At 47.1% G+C, this 17,458-nt stretch overlaps 1 protein-coding gene across 3 annotated transcripts in view; it reads left to right on the top strand.

The window, feature by feature from the left end:
• LOC101691097 (cytochrome b5) overlaps window positions 1–17,458 on the top strand; it is a 37,169-nt gene continuing 19,711 nt past the window's right edge. The window contains exon 1 of one of the 3 annotated variants that reach the window (XR_006608184.1): window positions 1–267. Coding sequence is in view for 2 of the 3 variants with exons in the window: in XM_045085223.1 (XP_044941158.1) it covers window positions 139–267 (129 nt within the window). In the remaining variant the exon portion in view is untranslated. The remainder of the gene's footprint in view (window positions 268–17,458) is intronic. The other 2 variants (XM_045085223.1, XM_045085224.1) reach the window with 2 other exon arrangements.

The following is a 17,458-nucleotide window of genomic DNA, read 5'->3' as shown; positions in this document are numbered from 1 at the left end:
CTCCGCGGCGCGGGCCGCCCTGCTCTGGGCGCCGAGCCGGGCCCCGGGAATGTCCCGGGCCCAGCGAGCTGAGACGCGCGCTCCGCTCCTCCCGGCTCCGCTGGTGTCTGCACGGCCCGAGGCTCTCCGCGTTCCGAAATGGCCGAGCAGTCGGACCAGACTGTCAAGTACTACACCCTGGAAGAGATCCAGAAGCACAACCACAGCAAGAGCACCTGGTTGATTCTGCACCACAAGGTGTACGATTTGACCAAGTTCTTGGAGGAGGTGAGTTGGAGAGACGCGACGCGGGCTGGGTTTGGGGTTTCCGCGCGGCGAACCGTGTGTCGCTCGCGGCGTGGCGCGGGCGAGGTGTGCGGCAGTGTGGGACGCGCTCGCCCGTGCGTGCACCCCTGAGCGCGTTCCTTCCGTCGGCCCCTGTGGGTGCACACCTGTGCTCACACGTGGGGGCGCCCCCCGAATCCGGACACCTGAGTGGCACCCGCTCCGCACGCCTGGGAGCGGCCGCGGGGTCTGCACACCGGGGCGTGCACCCCCGGGAGCGTCCCGCCGCGCGTCGGCCGGCGTCGCTGCCCCGCGAGCCACCTCAGCAGCGGCGGGTGCGGGTGCGGGTGCGGGCGCGGGCGCGGGTGCGGGCGCGGGCGCGGGAGCCCGGCGGAAGCTGCCTCCCTCCGCGCGCCGGGAGCGCCGCTTAGAGCGGGGTGGGGAGCCCCTTCGCGTCCGGAGCTGCCTTCCTGGGAGGGGGCGCTGCTGCGGAAGGATTTGGAATGACCCTTTATGGGTTTACACCGGGGCTGGGCGCTCCATCGGAGACCAGGATCCTCGAACTCGGATTCCCAGTAGAAGCCGGTTGGAGACCACCCGCCCTGAGAACTGTGAGATCCCACGGGAGAGGACCCTGAGTCCCGAGGTCTGGGGGTAGGCCGCCCCCGCCGCCCCCGGCAGCCGCAGGCCCGCCCGCACCCCCCACGCGCAGCCTGTTCTCGGGGAAGGAGTGCGGGGGTTGTTAACCGCATCCGGGGAGGACAGCGCGGCGAGGTGCGGTGCTGGACTCTCGGGACTGGGCAATCAACCCCGCCTGCGTGAGGCTCAGATGCAGAAGGAAGGGTGGTGGTGAGAACCGCCAGTGGGACTTGAGCTTGGGCTTTGGGAGTTGTAGACGAACTTGGCCTATCTTAAAGGAGAACATTGCTTTGATGAGGTCCTTGGCTTTAGGTTACAGTGTTTGCAGTGAATTCTAGGGTGTTTTCCTTTGCTACTTCTGGATTTGTTTTATCACTGTGGGCGAGCTTGAACCGTAAATCCGAACGCAACCTTACCCTCCTTCGCCGCCCCCTCCCCTGCTCCTCCCCCCAAACAAAGGAGAATGTTTAGTGATGCTAATTTTCTTACAGAGTTGGAGGGGAAATGGAAGTCACAGCCTGGTCTCAGCGGAATTACAATTTACCTCAAGGGACTTTTGCTGAGAACTTTTTTTAAAAGCTGTGTCTTAAAAAAGCTGAAAGTGATGTTTATTAATAAGATATTTTACTCCTAAATTGCCAGTTGGTGGTGTGCCAGAAGATAAAATAGTGTTCCGATTGAGGAGTGGTTTACAGTAGGAAGGCACACCTGATCTGTCCCTCTACCTAGTCACAGGCCATAAAGCATCAGGAGTTCATAACCTGGCACCCTTACATCAGGGCTAACTGATGCCAAAGGTCTACTTTCACCTGTTCCTTTTTCCTCTCCCATGGTATGTGCAATCCTAGAATTTTAAGATTTAGCGTGTGCTTTCTTTGTTTCTATCTGTAGGAAAGAACAGCATTTATGAAATAGTAATAGGATATTTTTGGAAAAAAACGTTTTTTCCTTCCTTTGTGGGCTCTATTGTGTCCATTGTGTTGTACGGGGCGTCTGCCCTGGCCTCTCCCCCCCACCAGATGTCAGCACTCCCTCCCTGATTGTGACAGTCAGATTGTCTCCAGATACTGCCAAGTGTCCAAAAATCACTCCTAGTGGAGAATCACTGTCCTAAAAATGTATTTTGCATAACTTTAAAGGTAAATTTCTCAGAAGGAGATAACAAGGAAGAGAAGATTACTAAACTTTAAGCCACTTACATTTCATTTTTATGAAGCAGGAAAGAGAATTGCACAGAATTTTCTGAGTAAAATTGTAAAAGGTGCGAACAAGCTGTTGGGTGGGTAAATTAGTGGAGGACCAGTTCTTTGTTGAATCGTTTTCAGTACTCTGAAAGCAGCTGGAGAAGAATGTGTTAGGTAATAGGTAAAATGCAGTGAAATGAGTTTCTCACTAATATTTGATAACCAACACAGTGAGATAACTAAAAACTATTTATAGTGAGATAAATAAAAAGTTTACGGTGGTTCCTGTTTCCTTTTCTCAACTGGTACTTGGTAAAATGCTCCCCGTTATAGCCTGCCTGTGACTTGAGTTTGGGGCGCCACTGCTGTCTGGGCATTGTGCCCTTCCTTTTGATCAGTAAGTTCAGTCTCTTCTGAACTCTTTCGAGTGCGTCTCCCTCAGGAGATTACAACCTGAGAGGAAGATGCATCATTTCTGTTCCCAGAAGCTTCTGTTGGAGGAAGCAGGACTAGCACTGGAAACAGTGCTGTGCTGGGGTCCGCGGAGTTTGGTTGAGTAGCGAGCAGACCCAGGAGGGTGGTGTGAAGCCTCTGGCTGAGCTCTGTAAAGAGGCCCTGAAGCCCACAGTGGCAGGCTGGAAAGGACAACGCAGGTGCGCGGAGTGGGGACTGGATTAAGGTAGCGGAAACGCAGGTGCGCGGAGTGGGGACTGGATTAAGGTAGCGGAGCAAAGTGGCTGACATTTTGCAGTTGGACCCACTGGCAGGAGTGGAGGCCTCTCTGGAATGAGACCCCATCCTAGGGTTCCTGCCTGTGGCTTCTTGCATCTTAAACACAAATCCTCTCCGCTTCTGCAGGCCACTCTGCCAGGTGTAAAATTCTTCCTAGATCTGTCCTGTTTCCATTACTTTATTCTGCCAGTACTCTTTATCTCTTAACTTCTTTTGAAACAGAGAAAGGGCCCCAGGTTATCTGTCTCTTCCTTCCTCCCCTGCTGATTTCTTCCTTCATTTTAAAAGCTCCAGGATTTCATGAAACTTTTCTGTGTTCACTAAAGAATGTTCTGCTTTCCCTAATTTACCTAGGTAGGAAAGGTTTTTCTTTTTTCTTTTGGAGTGAGGGACTTCCTACCTCTAAAGTGAACTTTCAGTCATTATGGGCTCTAGATCTCCCTCTACTATGAGTTCACCCGCCTGTATGGACAATAAGACTTTTCATGGCAGAGTATTTTTTCAAGCATTCATGTTGAGAAAATGTATAGTGTGATGGGTGGAAGGGGGTACTCCTCCGCTACCTACACTCTCCGTGTCTCTGATGCCTTATTTTAACGTAAAGTGGAGGATGGTAGTAGTGTCTACGTCACAGGGTTTATTACAAGAATTAAAACAATGCTGGTTAAACACATGACACAATACCAGACACGTGGATACATGAAAACCCCTGCTCTAGTTTGGTGCAGGGTGGGCTGGTGGCTCGTTTTCTGTAGTATCTTATGTAGCTGAGTGTTAATGGGAGATTTTAGGTAAAGGTGTAAATCTGGCAGGCAATGTTGAAATGAGAAAGGATTATAAAAATTATATGCTTCCAGTCAAGAGCACAGGTGAAGTTTCTAAGTTGTGCAATGAGCTCTATCTCTTGAAATAATAGCCTTAAAAAACTGGTTTGTTGTTGAAGAGGACGGGAGATACCTGAGAGGGCCGGCTGGCTCGTGGTTAATGGCACGCTGAGGACCAGCAGGTGTTTAGTTACTATCTATGTTGACCTACAGGATTTTATTGCTTGCAGTTTTTAGAGTAGATTTTCTTTTTTTCAGTCCTCAATTCTAGTTTTTAAATTTATTTTCGTGAAGCTTGGTTTTGTCTCATCTGATGGTATTATTAGCAGGACTAATGACTATAGAGCTTTGAGGGACAGTTACTTGAAATGAAAATGTAGGCCTTTGGGGCCAGGAAGAAAAAAAAAATGGTTTGCTTTTCCCTTTCTGTGATTTAGGCAGCAGTGTGTATTCAGTTTTTAAGAGCTGTGGGAGGCAAGAAGAAAGCATTTTATAAGTGATGAAGTTATGTTAACTTGCTTTCAGCTCCAGTCAATAGCTGTTTGATTTATAAAATTGGTATCTTCCTAAAAAATGTGCTAGAGGAGAATGCCTTTGTGTAAAGTTGGTGCCTCCTTGTTTCTGTAGCACATTTTTTTGTCATCCTGGATTTCCTTTAACAGCATTCTGCTTCACAGAGCTGTTGGTTCCTGGTTTGTTTTTGCTTTCAGAGACTGTGTTCATACTAGCAAGTTTTGATGTAGAGATTTATTTTTTATTTTCCTTGAACATGGTTGCCTACTTTTCAGAAACCAGTGGTTCCTATCCTGGGGCCCTCAGTTCTCCTGGACCCAGGGAGAAAGTGGGTTCTTAAAACTTAAGCCCTTAATTCTGAAAAACACAAGGACAGTATAGCTTGATAAGGGGGTGACATATTTAGGGCTAAATCCTAAGTGCCTTTGCTTTTTTCAAGGAAAACTAATAACACTCTGAATCTGATAGTACTAAAGAGCTATGGTTGCAAATATGTCTTTGATGACTATAAAGTAGGAATGTTATTATTTCACATTCATAGTTTGGTAAATAAAACTTTAGAAAATAATGAAGCCTGTAGGAGGAAAATATAATATAATAGGGGTAAATGTGGAAAATATAATATAATAGGGGTAAAATATAATATAATAGGGGTAAATGTGGCTCAGGTGTCTTGGGTAAACAGGCGGCAGAGCCACAAGTCTACTTGGGGAATGTGAGCCTGTGGGCAGGGTCTTTTATATTTCTGCATTTTTTTTTTCCCCTTGGTAACTTTCTGCTACTTTTGAGAGGAGGTTTCAAGAGTGCTTGTAAGCTACTACTCTGTTTTGAAACATTAAAAACGGAACAATAAAAAGCAACACTTGAGATTGTTAACTTTTGACTTTTGTTTATCTTTAAGGTGGATGGAAATTCCAAAGGAAGGGAGAGGAGATTATGCAGGCCAGTTTGGCTAAATCAAGGAGTAAATAATGCTCTTTGAATGCAGGTGTCTTTAAAGTCCTCCAGAAGCATAGAAGACAAGCAATGGGTACCTTTTTATTTTTCTTTTTTAAGATTTTATTTATTTGAGAGAGAGAGAGGGAGAGAGATACTATGTGCTGGGGGAGGAACAGAGGGAGAGGTACAAGGTGACTTCCTGCGGAGTGAGAACCTGACAGGACAAGGGGAGGGGGCACTCCATCCCATGACCCTGCATTTTTTTTTTTTTTTTAGATTTTATTTATTTATTTGACAGTGATTACAAGTAGGCAGAGAGGCAGGCAGAGAGAGAGAGGGGGAAGCAGGCCCCCTGTGAGCAGAGAGCCCGATGCGGGGCTCATCCCAGGACCCTGACGATCATGACCTGAGCCAAAGGCAGAGGCTTAATCCACCGATCTACCCAGGCACCCTTGACCCTGCGATCTTGACCTGAGTGGAAATAGCGAATCAGAGGCTTAACCCATTGAACCACCCAGGTGCCTTGCAGTGGGTGCCTTTTGGATATAATGAAGTTTGAACAAGCCAGTTCCTGCTAGACATTCTAAATGTTGGATGGGGGTTAAGAAAACTATGTCTCATCTTAGACCCGTTTTGAGGTGAGTCAGGTAGAATCTGTAGATCATTTTCTTTATTCTTAAATGGGAATTATTCTGTCCCTTGTATCAAGTTTGTGAACATTAGTATGTGTATAAGCACTTGGAAAATATATAAATATTTTGATTATGATAAAGTTTTCTTCCCAAGTAAGTTAAAATTTTGTTGTATGGAAGGTTCGATATTTATTTAGTAGGAACACATATCAAATTATAATGTTAAAAGCAAAAATGGTTCAAAATACAAATATTCACTTGAAATATAATTTTTGAGAAATATGTGCTGTGCATTATGGGTATCCTCTCTTTTCTGGCGTCTTTAAAAATACAACTTTAATTTTTTCTAAAAACATTTTTATTTATTTTAGAGAAAGAGAGAGCATGAGCAGGGGTAGAGACAAGGGGAGAAGCAGACTCCGCCAATGAGCAGAGGGTCTGACGCAGCCCAATGTGGGGCTCAATCCCAGGACCCCTGAGATCATGACCTGAGCTGAAGGCAGACACTTAACTGACTGAGCCACCCAGGTGCCCTAAAAATACAACTTTATTGCTGTGGGGGAAGGAATACATGTTACTCTGAGGAACTGGACCGTGTGGGAAAGAACAAGGGCAAACTCGCCGAGTTCCTGCCCAAGGTGACCGCCGTCAAGGTCTCGATGAACACCTTTCCAGGAGCTTTACACACATCCACCCTTGTACAGGGATTTGCTGTACGTAAATGATAAAATACTCCGCATGCTATTTGGTAATCTATCTTGTCCCCCTCTACGTGGAGGACACCATTCTGTGTCAGTAAATTGTATTCTTCTGGCCACTTTCTTATTGGGTAGATGTGTCATAATTTATGTAACCAAACCTTTTTTTTGCACATTTCATCGTGCTGTTTGCTACCAGTGATGTCTCCCTAGGTGAGTCTTTGTAAACTAGATTGCTGGGTGGGAAGTTACACGCATTTTGCATTTTGTCCCATATTCCCAGAGTGCCCATGGTGATCACAGGAGTGGCCACAGCCCTGGCTTACACACTAGTGAGACTTTGCTCTCCCAGACCTTTGTTTTCTTTAGTAGCTGAGAGAATTGATTACTCTCCTTCTCTCTGGAATTACTTGGATGTGTATTTTTCTCAGCAGGGCAACATATGAAACATTTTTTTCTCCTTTAGCACATACATTTTCTTAAAAATGCAGCTGTGGCAAGTAACACGTTTTTTTATCCTAAAACTTCCAGGGCTGGTCCAGTTTGGAGCACTCAGGAAAAGTGGCCGGAGGTAGCAGCAGAACGATGAGGTTGGACGTAGCAGTGGCTCAGGGCTCTTCTCTGTGTCTTGCTGAAGTGTGCTGCTCTTTCCTGCTAGCTTTGAACCTGGGTTTCCTGGGAACTGCTATTTATGTGCACATATTTATTAACTGGCTGCTTGTGTCTTAGACCAGACCAGGAGAGTGAATTGAAGATGTGGGACTCAGTTCACTCTGGGTGAGTAGAATGTGGTACGAGCAGCCTGTTGGAAAGTGATCTCCGGTCAGGGGGAGCTGACGGCTTGGGAATGACAGCGAGATGTCACGTCCTCGTGTGCCGAGTTGTGTCTCTAGTCAGGCCCATGAGGTCTCCGTGTCCAGAAGGATGGCCCGGCCCTGAGCCAGCTCTGCTGCTGGGGAGGGGCGGGATGCTGGGTGGCTGTGGGAGAGCCGGCGGTGGGGGGCATTCATGGCCCCAGGCACGGTCAAGGGCCTTCTGTGCTGGCTTTCTAGGGGTGGCAACCTGTTGCTCCTTGGCAGCAGATGTCTAGAGTGTCCATTTCCACCTGTTTCTTGTAGTCCCTGCCGCTGATTATCACGGGCAGGCTGTTCAGTGAGTTTTGCACAGCTGTGTGGAAAATTCCCCTGGACACACAGGACACCCAGCCTGCTTTCCCTTCTTCTGTCTTCAGAAAGTGTTAACTAAATGTCATGTGTACCCCTCCCTTGGTGGAGATCCCCAGTGGACTAGTGGTAAAAGTGATAGCAGGGGACACTCAGTGAATACTGATTGGCGTTGAAAATGTGCCAGATAGTATGCTGAGTGCTTTTTTGTGCACAAAGCCCTCTTTTAATCCCCGAAATGATCCTCCTAGGTTGGAGTTGGTATTCTCCTCTTAAACGTAAGAGAAATGTGGCTGGGAAGGTCAGGGACTTGCTCTAGTCACACGGCCAGTGAGGACAAAGCCAGGATTTAAGTCCATGTTGCAGGACTCCCAGCCCACGTTGTGGAGTGGACACTGTGGCCAGGGCGTGAGACCCGCGAAGACTCGGAGAGCTTTAGAAGACAGGAGCCACCCGTGTGGTACGCAGTTGACGGTACTTGTGTTGAGTTTTCCACCCCATGTCCCGGGGTCACTGCCGGAACCAGGGAGAAAGCAAAGGGAAGTTGAGAATGGAAATATTTGAACAAAAAGAAAACCCTGAGAAGGTCAACGAGCAAAAATGTGCCTGCCCTTCTGTCTGTTGTTATTTTACTGTGTTGCGTTGCAGAAGGGGAAGGATATGACCAGCCGTTCCAGTTTCTCACAGGAGGTTTTTCACGCAGAGTGTCTTGGTGGAGTCTTCAAGGACCCTGTTCCTAACACAAGTGACACGTAGGTGGTCTTAAGAATCAGTGTCCTGTTGTTTAAGGAGGAGATTGTGTATGTAAATGTTAGGTATGTGTGAAGAGTTAATTGCTGTTCTGGACAGGCTTCTTAAGTGCGTGCTCTGGGAGGGCTTGTTCTGAATGGAAATCTGAGGAGGTTTCTGCTCCGATAAAATCCCCGCGTGGGTTCAGCTAATCCCCGCCGGCCCCTTCCACCCCCTCACTGACTGTGGGTCCTCAGCCCCGGTGCTGTGTGTGACACCCTGCCTTGCCTTGTCTGCCTGTGTCACCATTCCGCTGAACGTTGCAGCCTCAGGAGCCCCCCGGGAGGTCTCCCCCCTTTCTCGCTGCTTCCCTCTGTCTTCTCGCTGCTCTGTGAGTGTGTCTGCCATGCCCTTGCGGTGCTCTGTCCTGTGGACTCAGAGCGGGACCTCACCCAGTCTCCAGGATTTCACGGGTTCCGCCAAATTGGTGGCTGCTTTGAGTTTTCAGTTTGAGGAACGTATGTTGTTACTCTATTAGAGAATGGAACTTCTTGAAGAAAATCAAAGAACTTCATTTTGTGGAAACAGATTGCCATTTCCCTGCTTAATTCTTTTCAATGACTTTCTGTTGCGTTTATAATGAAATCCCATCTCTGTGTCCTGGTTTAATAAGATCTGCATGATCTGGCCCCCGCTGCAGGCAGTAATACTATCGCCCTGTCCTCCACCCCTCGCTCAGGCCCTCTCTGTTTCTCAGACACGTCCGGCTTGTTTCTGCCATAAACCTTTGTACTGGTTCCCGCTTTGCATGGTGTGTGTTCCCTGATCACTGCCCTCTTGAGCTCCCAGCTCGGGATCTTTTCCCAGGCCTGGGATCTTCTGTCCCATCGTCCTGCTTTGCTTCTCTGTTAATACGTCATTCAGTACCTGCTGTTTTTCCTATTCGCCTGCTTGCGGCCTTGCTACCAGGCAGTGGGGCCCCAGTCCGTCCTACTCACTGCTCTGTATGCTGGCATGTAGTAAGTGCTCAGTTCATGTGTCTCCCTGATGGAGGGACACAGACACATTCTCTATACTGTCTTGTGTCCTTTTTTTTTTTTCCCCTTTCCACACAAATGTTACCTTCTAGTTTTATTATGACATGATCCTTTCTTAGTCTGTAGACGTTTGCATGGAAGTCCGTCCCAGAGACGTAACACTTAGAGACGGGAGAGACTTTATAGGAGAGTTCAGAGTACGGCATAGCCTCAGGGTGTGGACTGGAAGAATGACACCGAGCCTGGCTCCCCGGAATTAAGGAGAAGGAAGTGGAGAGTCAAAGGCAGGGGTTTCCAGTACATTCTGCCACAAGCCAGTGATCCCCCTTCCTTCTTCTCACCCAGAGTCCCTTCGTCCTGCTGCCTCAGCAAGCGCCTCCTCAGCCCTCACCTCACCGGGGCGTTCCTGCCCATGTTCAAGCGCGCTGTTCCTGGTGCTGTCCTCAAACACACTCACACGTAGCCCCTCCTCACTTCCCCCCTCCTGGTGCTGGTTTTCTGCTCCCTTATGTAGTAAAATCCTCGAGAAGGTTGTTAAGCCTCCTGCCTTCAGTCTGTCTTTGCTGTTCTGTCACCCAGACCGTTCTTGCTAAGGTCCGCAGTAATGTCACTGCTCCGTTCTCAAGGCTCCTCTGTTTGATTTTCCTGCACCCCGTGACCTAGTGTTACCCTCTCTTGGAGACATTTTTTGTGAGTGGCTCCCAGTGCCCTTCTCTCCTACCTCCCGGGTTCGGGTTCAGCAGGGGAGTACCCTCTGGCCCTGTGCTTTGTACTTTGCCTGGGCCATCTCTTTCAATGTCCTGACTTTGAATATGCTGGCAGCTTCTGAATTTGTATCTCCAGGGCGGAAAGACTTCTTCTCTAGCCTTGGGACTGTTGTATCCACAGTCCACTTCACATCTCTACTTGAATGTCTGCTAGACCCCTTACATCTAATATATTAAAAATTGAGCTGACCTTCCCTTGTAAAACTGTCCACATTGTCACACTTACCCACTTCAGTTGATGACAGGTCTGTCCATTGGCTCAGATCAAGAACCTTGAGATCATATCTGACCCTTCTCTTACCTCTCAGTCCACACGAGTCCAGGAGGACATTCTGTGGTCTCCACTTTTATAATAGACTCAGATTCTGACTAATTCTTCCCACCTTTCCTGCTGTCTCCTTGGTCTGATCAACATTGCTCCTCACCTAGAATCCCTTGCCTGGGACAGCAGATTCTCACTACAGTAGAGTAGTCTTTTATTTATTTATTTATTTATTTTAAAAAGATTTTATTTATTTATTTGACAGAGAGAGATATCACAAGTAGGCGGAGAGGCAGGCAGAGAGAGAGAGAAGAGGAGGAAGCAGGCTCCCTGCTGAGCAGAGAGCCTGATGCAGGGCTCAATCCCAGGACCTGGGATCATGACCTGAGCTGAAGGCAGAGGCTTTAACCCTCTGAGCCACCCAGGTGCCCCTAGAGCAGTCTTTTAAAACATACATCAGAATGCATCACTTTCCTGTGTAAACTTTTTCATGACTAATTACACCACCAAATTTAAGATTTGGGTGATGGCTATAGCAATCAAGAAAAGTGCATTCCTTGGCAGAGAAACATACACATAGTTCAGGGGACAGAGTAGAGAACCCAGAGGTAGACCCATGCAAATACTTCCAACTGGTTTTTGACAAAGATGCAGAAGCAATTTGATCAAGGAAGGGCAGACTTTTGAACAAATGGTTCAGGAACAATTGGACATTAGTAGTTGAAAAATAAATCCTGAACTAAACCTCACAGTTGATTTAAAAAAAAAAAAAAAAAAAAAGTTGGGCGCCTGGGTGGCTCAGTGGGTTAAGCCGCTGCCTTCGGCCCAGGTCCTGGGATCGAGTCCCGCATCGAGCTTTCTGCTCAGCAGGGAGCCTGATTCCTCCTCTCTCACTCTGCCTGCCTCTCTGCCTACTTGTAATCTCTCTCTGTCAAATAAATAAATAAAATCTTTAAAAAAAAAAAAAAGTAACCCAACTATAGGTCATAGATATAAATATAAAATGCAAAATATTTTGAAGAGACTTAGGCAGAATTCTTAGACATGACAGTACAAGTGTAGTCCATATAAAAAGCAAATGGATAAATTAGACTTCCTAAAAATGAAAAACATTTGCTTTTTAAAAGACCCCCTTCAAGGAATGAAATGATAAGCCACTGACCAGCAGAAAATTTGTTTCTAATCTCCTATCTGACAAAGGACATATCCAAAATATGTAAAGAATTCTCTAAATTCAACGAGGTCACAATCCCAATAGAAAACGGTCGAAAGACTTGAATACACATTTCTTTCAAAAAGATACATGGATAACATATAATCACGTGAAGGATGTCCAGCATTATTAGCCACTAGGGAAATACAAGTTAAAGCCACAGTGAGATACCACTACAAACCTCATAGAAAGGCTGTGAAGGGGGGGTGCCTTAGTGGTTCAGTTGGTTAAGTGTCTGATTTAGGCTCAGGTCATGATATCAGGGTCACAGGATCAGCCATGTGGCCCATGTGGGGCTCCGAGTTCAGTCGGGAATCTGCTTGAGATTCTTCTGTCTCCCTCTGTCCTTACCTCTGCTTGTGCATGCGCTCTCGTGCTCTCTTTTATCTCTGACTTAAATAAATAAATCTTTTTTAAAAGGGGGGGCTGTGATTAAAAAAACAAACAAACAAACTTAACCCAAATGCTGGCAAGGATGTGGAAATACTGACTCTGGCATGCATTGCTGGTGAGAATGCAGAAAGGTACAGATGCTCTGGAAATCAGCCTGCTTTTGAAAAGTTAAACATACATTACCATATGAGCTAGAAATCACACCCCTAGCCATTTGTCCTAGAGGGATGATAAATGTGGCCATAGGAAAGCCTGTACACAAGTACCAGCAAGCAACTGAGCAATGCTGGCGCATAGAGACGACCCAGTATTTATTGGCTGAACAATTAAGTTTGTGAAATGTTAGAGAATCGATACAAGACGGCTATTGGCTAGTGGCTTTATGTATCATATCCCTGAACTGCAAACAGCTCAAGGGCTCTTCAGGGCATCGGTGGTTAGGCTGGGAAGTGCACAGAGCAGAGGATTAATTGGCACTGAAAAGGGAACAGAGCAACCTGAACGAGTGTCAGGGGCATTACGCCTGGTGAGAAAAGAATCTCCCAAGATTGCATGCGGTGTGATTCCATTACGGGACCTGCTCAGCATGGCGAGAGGACAGTGAGGGGCAGATGAGAGGTTGTGGGGGTGAATAAACAGGCAGTGGGGAGCCCCTTGTGGTGATAGGGCTGTGGCGTATGACGTACGTGCGGGTGCTGCAGGCCGGGACGCACCAGGCAGACGCTGTGCGCGCCCACAGCAGCTCCCTGAGAAAGTCATCCTGCCTTATGCCAGGGCAGTGCTCTGCACTGCTGTTAAGATGTCATCTGCTGAGGAAGTCTGGTGCATGGCATCTTTCTGTACTATTTTTACAACTCCTTGTGAGTGTCAATATAATTAAAACAGAAGATGCCTTCAGGGGCTCACTCTCTCTTTCTGCTTCAAGCCAGAGTCTGATAGCTGTGGGGTCCCGTGTCGCTTGGTGCCAGGTTCCATCTCTGATGTTCCATTCTGCCACCTTCTTCCTGTCATGTCCCGCTTCAGACATACTGATGCCCTCATTCTTGCCTGGACCTCTCCCACCTTAAGTACTTTGTAATGGAATTCATTCCCCCAAATACCTGCATAGCTTTCCTGTTCATCTTCGCAGTAAGGCTTGCCCTGCCCCCTGCCCCCTGTTTTAAAGGGGGAAGTTCTTCCAACCCCATGCCTCCCAACTGCATTACCTTGCTCTGTTTCTCCTTTTTTCTACGGCAGCCACCTTCTGACATGCTGTGTAGTTGACCTACTGTACTTAGCGCTTGTCTGTCTGCCACCGCGGATGCAGGAGCTTACATTTTCTAGCATATTGGGGCATCTATTTCCTCCTCTATTCCCTGATGTTTCCCAGCAACCAGAACAATGCTGGCACATAGAAAAGACTCAACAAGTATTTGCTGGATGAAAAATGAAAAGTTTTTAAGTGTTAACTAAAGTGTTAAGTATTAGAAAATTGATTCAGCATGGCTGCTGGGCTAGGTTGAATAATTTCCCGACAGCTTATTTCATTTCTGTCTTGCCCTTGGCTCAGGTTTGAGCCAAATTTATTATTCTCAACACTAGATATAAAAGGAAAAATAGGCCGAAGGTTAGAGGGGAAAAGTGAGAAAAGACAGACCAGTGCCACCATCAGTCCTCTTTCCTTCCCCCGTCATTGTCAACACAGGCTCTCCTGTCGTCTCGTCATTGGGCCATTCTGACCCAAGGTGCGACTAACAGTGCCTCACGGATCACTGCCTGTCGCTGGGTCTTCAAGTTTGGTGGCTTTGCTTATTCTCCTGAGAAACATCTTGAGCGGCATCTCAAGGCTTATAGTGTGTTCTCCCCACTCCTCTCCTGGCCTCTGTGTGCCCTGTGCTCTTCCTTAGAAGCAGGCCTGTCCCTGTCCCTTCCCTCTGCCTGAAGTCTCTTCTTACTTCAGAGATCAGAGGAATAGTTCTGTCCGTAATTACCACACTTGCTTTATCGTATCTACTGAGAGGTGATGAGTACCAGTAGAATTAATAGTTTTGGCCAAGGCATACTCACTAAAAGCAAAATTACCTTTGATTCATGGCACATTTTAAGCCAAACATTTACTATCTCAACCCTAAAAATAACCAAGAAGAATTTTGCTTCTCTCTTTTCAAGGAGAGAAAATCTTAACAGCATTCCTTGGGATAATCACCAGCTCACAGCTGCCTCGTGTTATCTGTTCTCATCCCACATGACCTTCAGGAATCTCTCGTGTAGGCAATGCGTGTTGTCCTTGCAAACTTTTTGCAGTTTGTTAGTTCTCGTCATTGGGTTCTGTGGCTTTGTATAATCAGGCTTAGTAATGTGATTGAGTCCACAGAAATCTCTTTGAAAGGCAGGGTAGAAAGAAGTGGGGGGGTCTTTTGGCTTTGGTGCTGGACTTGGCCTTCAGCAGTTCATGGGGGCCAGTGCTGTTTGACTTCTGGTCAAGTTCTCTGTGGCAACAGCAGATGCGGGTGTTGGAGAAAAGGAGCTAAACCGATGTTACGGGAATACCTGTTACAGGCCAGGCATTCTGCTGTGGTGTTTGCTGTCTTCGGCAGGCATTTATGATGTGGAAACGGAAGCTCAGAAAGATCTGGCACCTTCCTGGGTCACCTCACTAAGATGTGGCAGAGTTGGACCTTGTTCAGCTTAAAAAGTCCTGCCGGGACACGGATGCTGGCACAGCTGGCGTACAGATCACGGCTTCTGGAATAACCATGACACAGGGACCCGAGGAGTGTAAGAAGGTGGAGGAGTTAGAGCCCATTGAGAGGTCACAAAGGTTAAGGGGCTTGAAGTGACTAATGAGGGGTCTGATACCACACTTTGATCACTGGCAATGGAAAGGGTTGTCTGTAAAGCTGGTGGGAGGTGATATGTGCTTAATTCTTCTTTCTAATTGCCTCCCCGAGTCCAGTAACAAAAGCAGGTGAAAAAAAAAAACGTTCCTGCAATACATCTTCATACCTGTGAAATCAGGTTATGAATAGTGCCTGAGGGTCCTCCAGGATGCCCTTGTGTTAACTTTGCATAGACCGTCTCTCCCTTGTTCACATGGGGGACGGCTGGTGAACGGCTGGTGAACGGCTGGTGAACCTTTCGTGCCACAGTTTGGGCATCTCCCCTTAGTGTTGTTCCCTGGTCCCTGTCGGCCTCCAGCTCCAGCTCTGGGGAGTTGATCCTGCCACCTGCTGGGCTGGAGCTCCCCTACCTGCTTCCTACTGTGTGTGGCCATTGTCTGTCTCCGTCTCTTTGCTCAAGGGTAGCTCCCGGAGGATGGGGGTCAGTACTTAGCCATCTTGCAAGCAGAAGAGCTTGGCTTGGGACTTAGCAGATGTGTGAGTGAGTGGATGGCTCTCAGGCTAGTGCGGAGAGTGCATAGGTAGCCCTTGTTTTAAGTTTCTTCCTGTGATGTTCAAGGGAAACAGGGAGAAGGAATTCAGATGACGCTGTGAGCCTCTGGTCCTGAGCTTTGAGGATACAGGGAGAGAGGGTGCAGGGTGCGTGCAAAGCCATAGGCAGTGCAGAAAAACCGTCTCTGAAAATTATAAGAAAACATTTGGTTGGGCCTCTTACTATTTTTTTCTAAATCTTGTGTAAATTGTTTATGTTTCACACTCCTTTGAATTGTTTTCATCTTTGGCTTAAGTATTGTAGATAATCTCTTTAAATAAATTTTTTGCTTAGTCATTGTTTATGGACAATATGTTTACTTGACCCTTTTTTTGGCAGTGTTAAGTGTTTGGATTGAAAGATCCTATTTAAAACTTTAGAACTGGTGGACTTTGGGTCCACATAACATTACATTTAAGTGGAAAGGGGTTTTTCGTTGTGTTTTGTTTGTTTAAATAGGCCCTTGGAGGGAATGACTTTGACCTGACACGTTGTGACACTGTAGTGTAGTTTAGCATATCCCTCTGGGTTTTTAATAGCGATAACCTTGTAGCCAGAGAAAACCCTGTAATAGAAATGTGTGTATGTATGTGTTTGTGTGTGTGTTTCCTAAGAATCTTTCTTAGTTGGCAGGACCCCCCCAAATTTATGGAGGAACTTTATTTTTAGGGCATCTTATTCAAGGTTATTTCGATTAGAAACATAAGCATGGTCATTTAATTTGTCTGTTCAAATAGGGGAGGCTGAACTAGAAGTTGGACCCCAGGATTCTGGTCCTGCCTCCTCCATGAACAACACTGTGCCATTGAACTTAGTTTCTCCTGGTTCCAGTTCCTCCGTTTGTGAACTTGAGGATATTGAGTTTCTGAAGGTTCTTTCAGACTCTGCCATTCCGGGATTTTTAACCTTCAGCCCACTTTTTGGAGTCAGGATCATCAGCTCAGTTTGATGCTTTTGATGCCAAGCTCACGGAGGGATGGAAGACAGGAGGACTTTGAGGAAGCTGAGAGTGGTTTATGATTAAGGCTGGAGCCTCTGGTGGTTTGAGGGGGAAGTGGGAGGCTGGAAAGGCTCAAGTCTGAGGGCCTGAGATAAGATGGCATGTCCCAGCCCAATCAGTGAGGCCAGAGAAGGGGGCACATTCCTCCTTCCTCTGTGTTTTGTTCTCTCAAGCTCTCCATGGACTGGAGGGAAGGCAGTCTGCTCTGCTGAGTCCGCTGGTGTGAACGCTCATCTGACGCAGAAACACTCCGAAATAGTGTTTACTCTGGGCATCCCCGGATCCAGTCAGGCTGACACACAAAGCGTGTCACACAGTCTTACTTGTTGTGCTTCATTCAAGCTTACGTCTTCACTAACCCCAAGCACTCATGTGCGTTTCGGTCAGCGAGCCTTCCTCGGGGCTCGGCCTTCCTCGGGGCTCGGCCTCTTCTTGAGCCTGTTCATCTGAATCTCTGTTCCCCAAATTCTAGTTCTCCTGGGGGGAACCTCGATAATCTTTTAATAGCCCCTGCCTTTCTAGACTTCTCTGTTCAGTCAGCAATTAATATTGTTAATCCTTTAACATTGCCCTAGTTGTTTAATGTGTGTGAAGACCATTGTCCTAATACGGTTTTAGGTGTCCTGACCCTGGGAATAATGTTTATTCACATCTTTTAAATGCTTTAGGACTTTAGTGCCTGGCGCACAGTAATGGTAAAATGATGGAGGCAGTGATTAGAATTAACCTCAGAAGAACTCCAAATAACTGTGCTTAAATAAGTTTCCTTGTCTGTGGTAAAGAAACAAGCCAGGTAGCCCAGGCCTGGTGTGCTGGCTGCGCTCCACCAGACCTCGGAGAGCTTCTGGCTTACTTCCGCGCCATCCCTAGGGTCTGGTCCTCATCCCACTGTTCAGAGGCAGCATCTCCATGCCAGGAAGCAGGATGAAGAGAAAGGGGAAAGGGGGCATACCGTTCTAAAGAAAAGACTTCTAGAAGGTTCTTTTGACGCTTCACTTCTATTCTGTTAGCCAGAATTTAATCACATGGCCGAAAGGGAGGCTGGGAAAGTCTCTATT

The sequence above is a fragment of the Mustela putorius genome, unplaced genomic scaffold (assembly GCF_011764305.1).
Source record: "Mustela putorius furo isolate JIRA1106 unplaced genomic scaffold, ASM1176430v1.1 tig00000835_pilon_pilon_pilon, whole genome shotgun sequence".
NCBI lineage: Eukaryota > Metazoa > Chordata > Mammalia > Carnivora > Mustelidae > Mustela > Mustela putorius.
The sequence above is the reverse complement of the archived record's forward strand: the minus strand, read 5'-3'. Positions and strand labels throughout refer to the sequence as shown.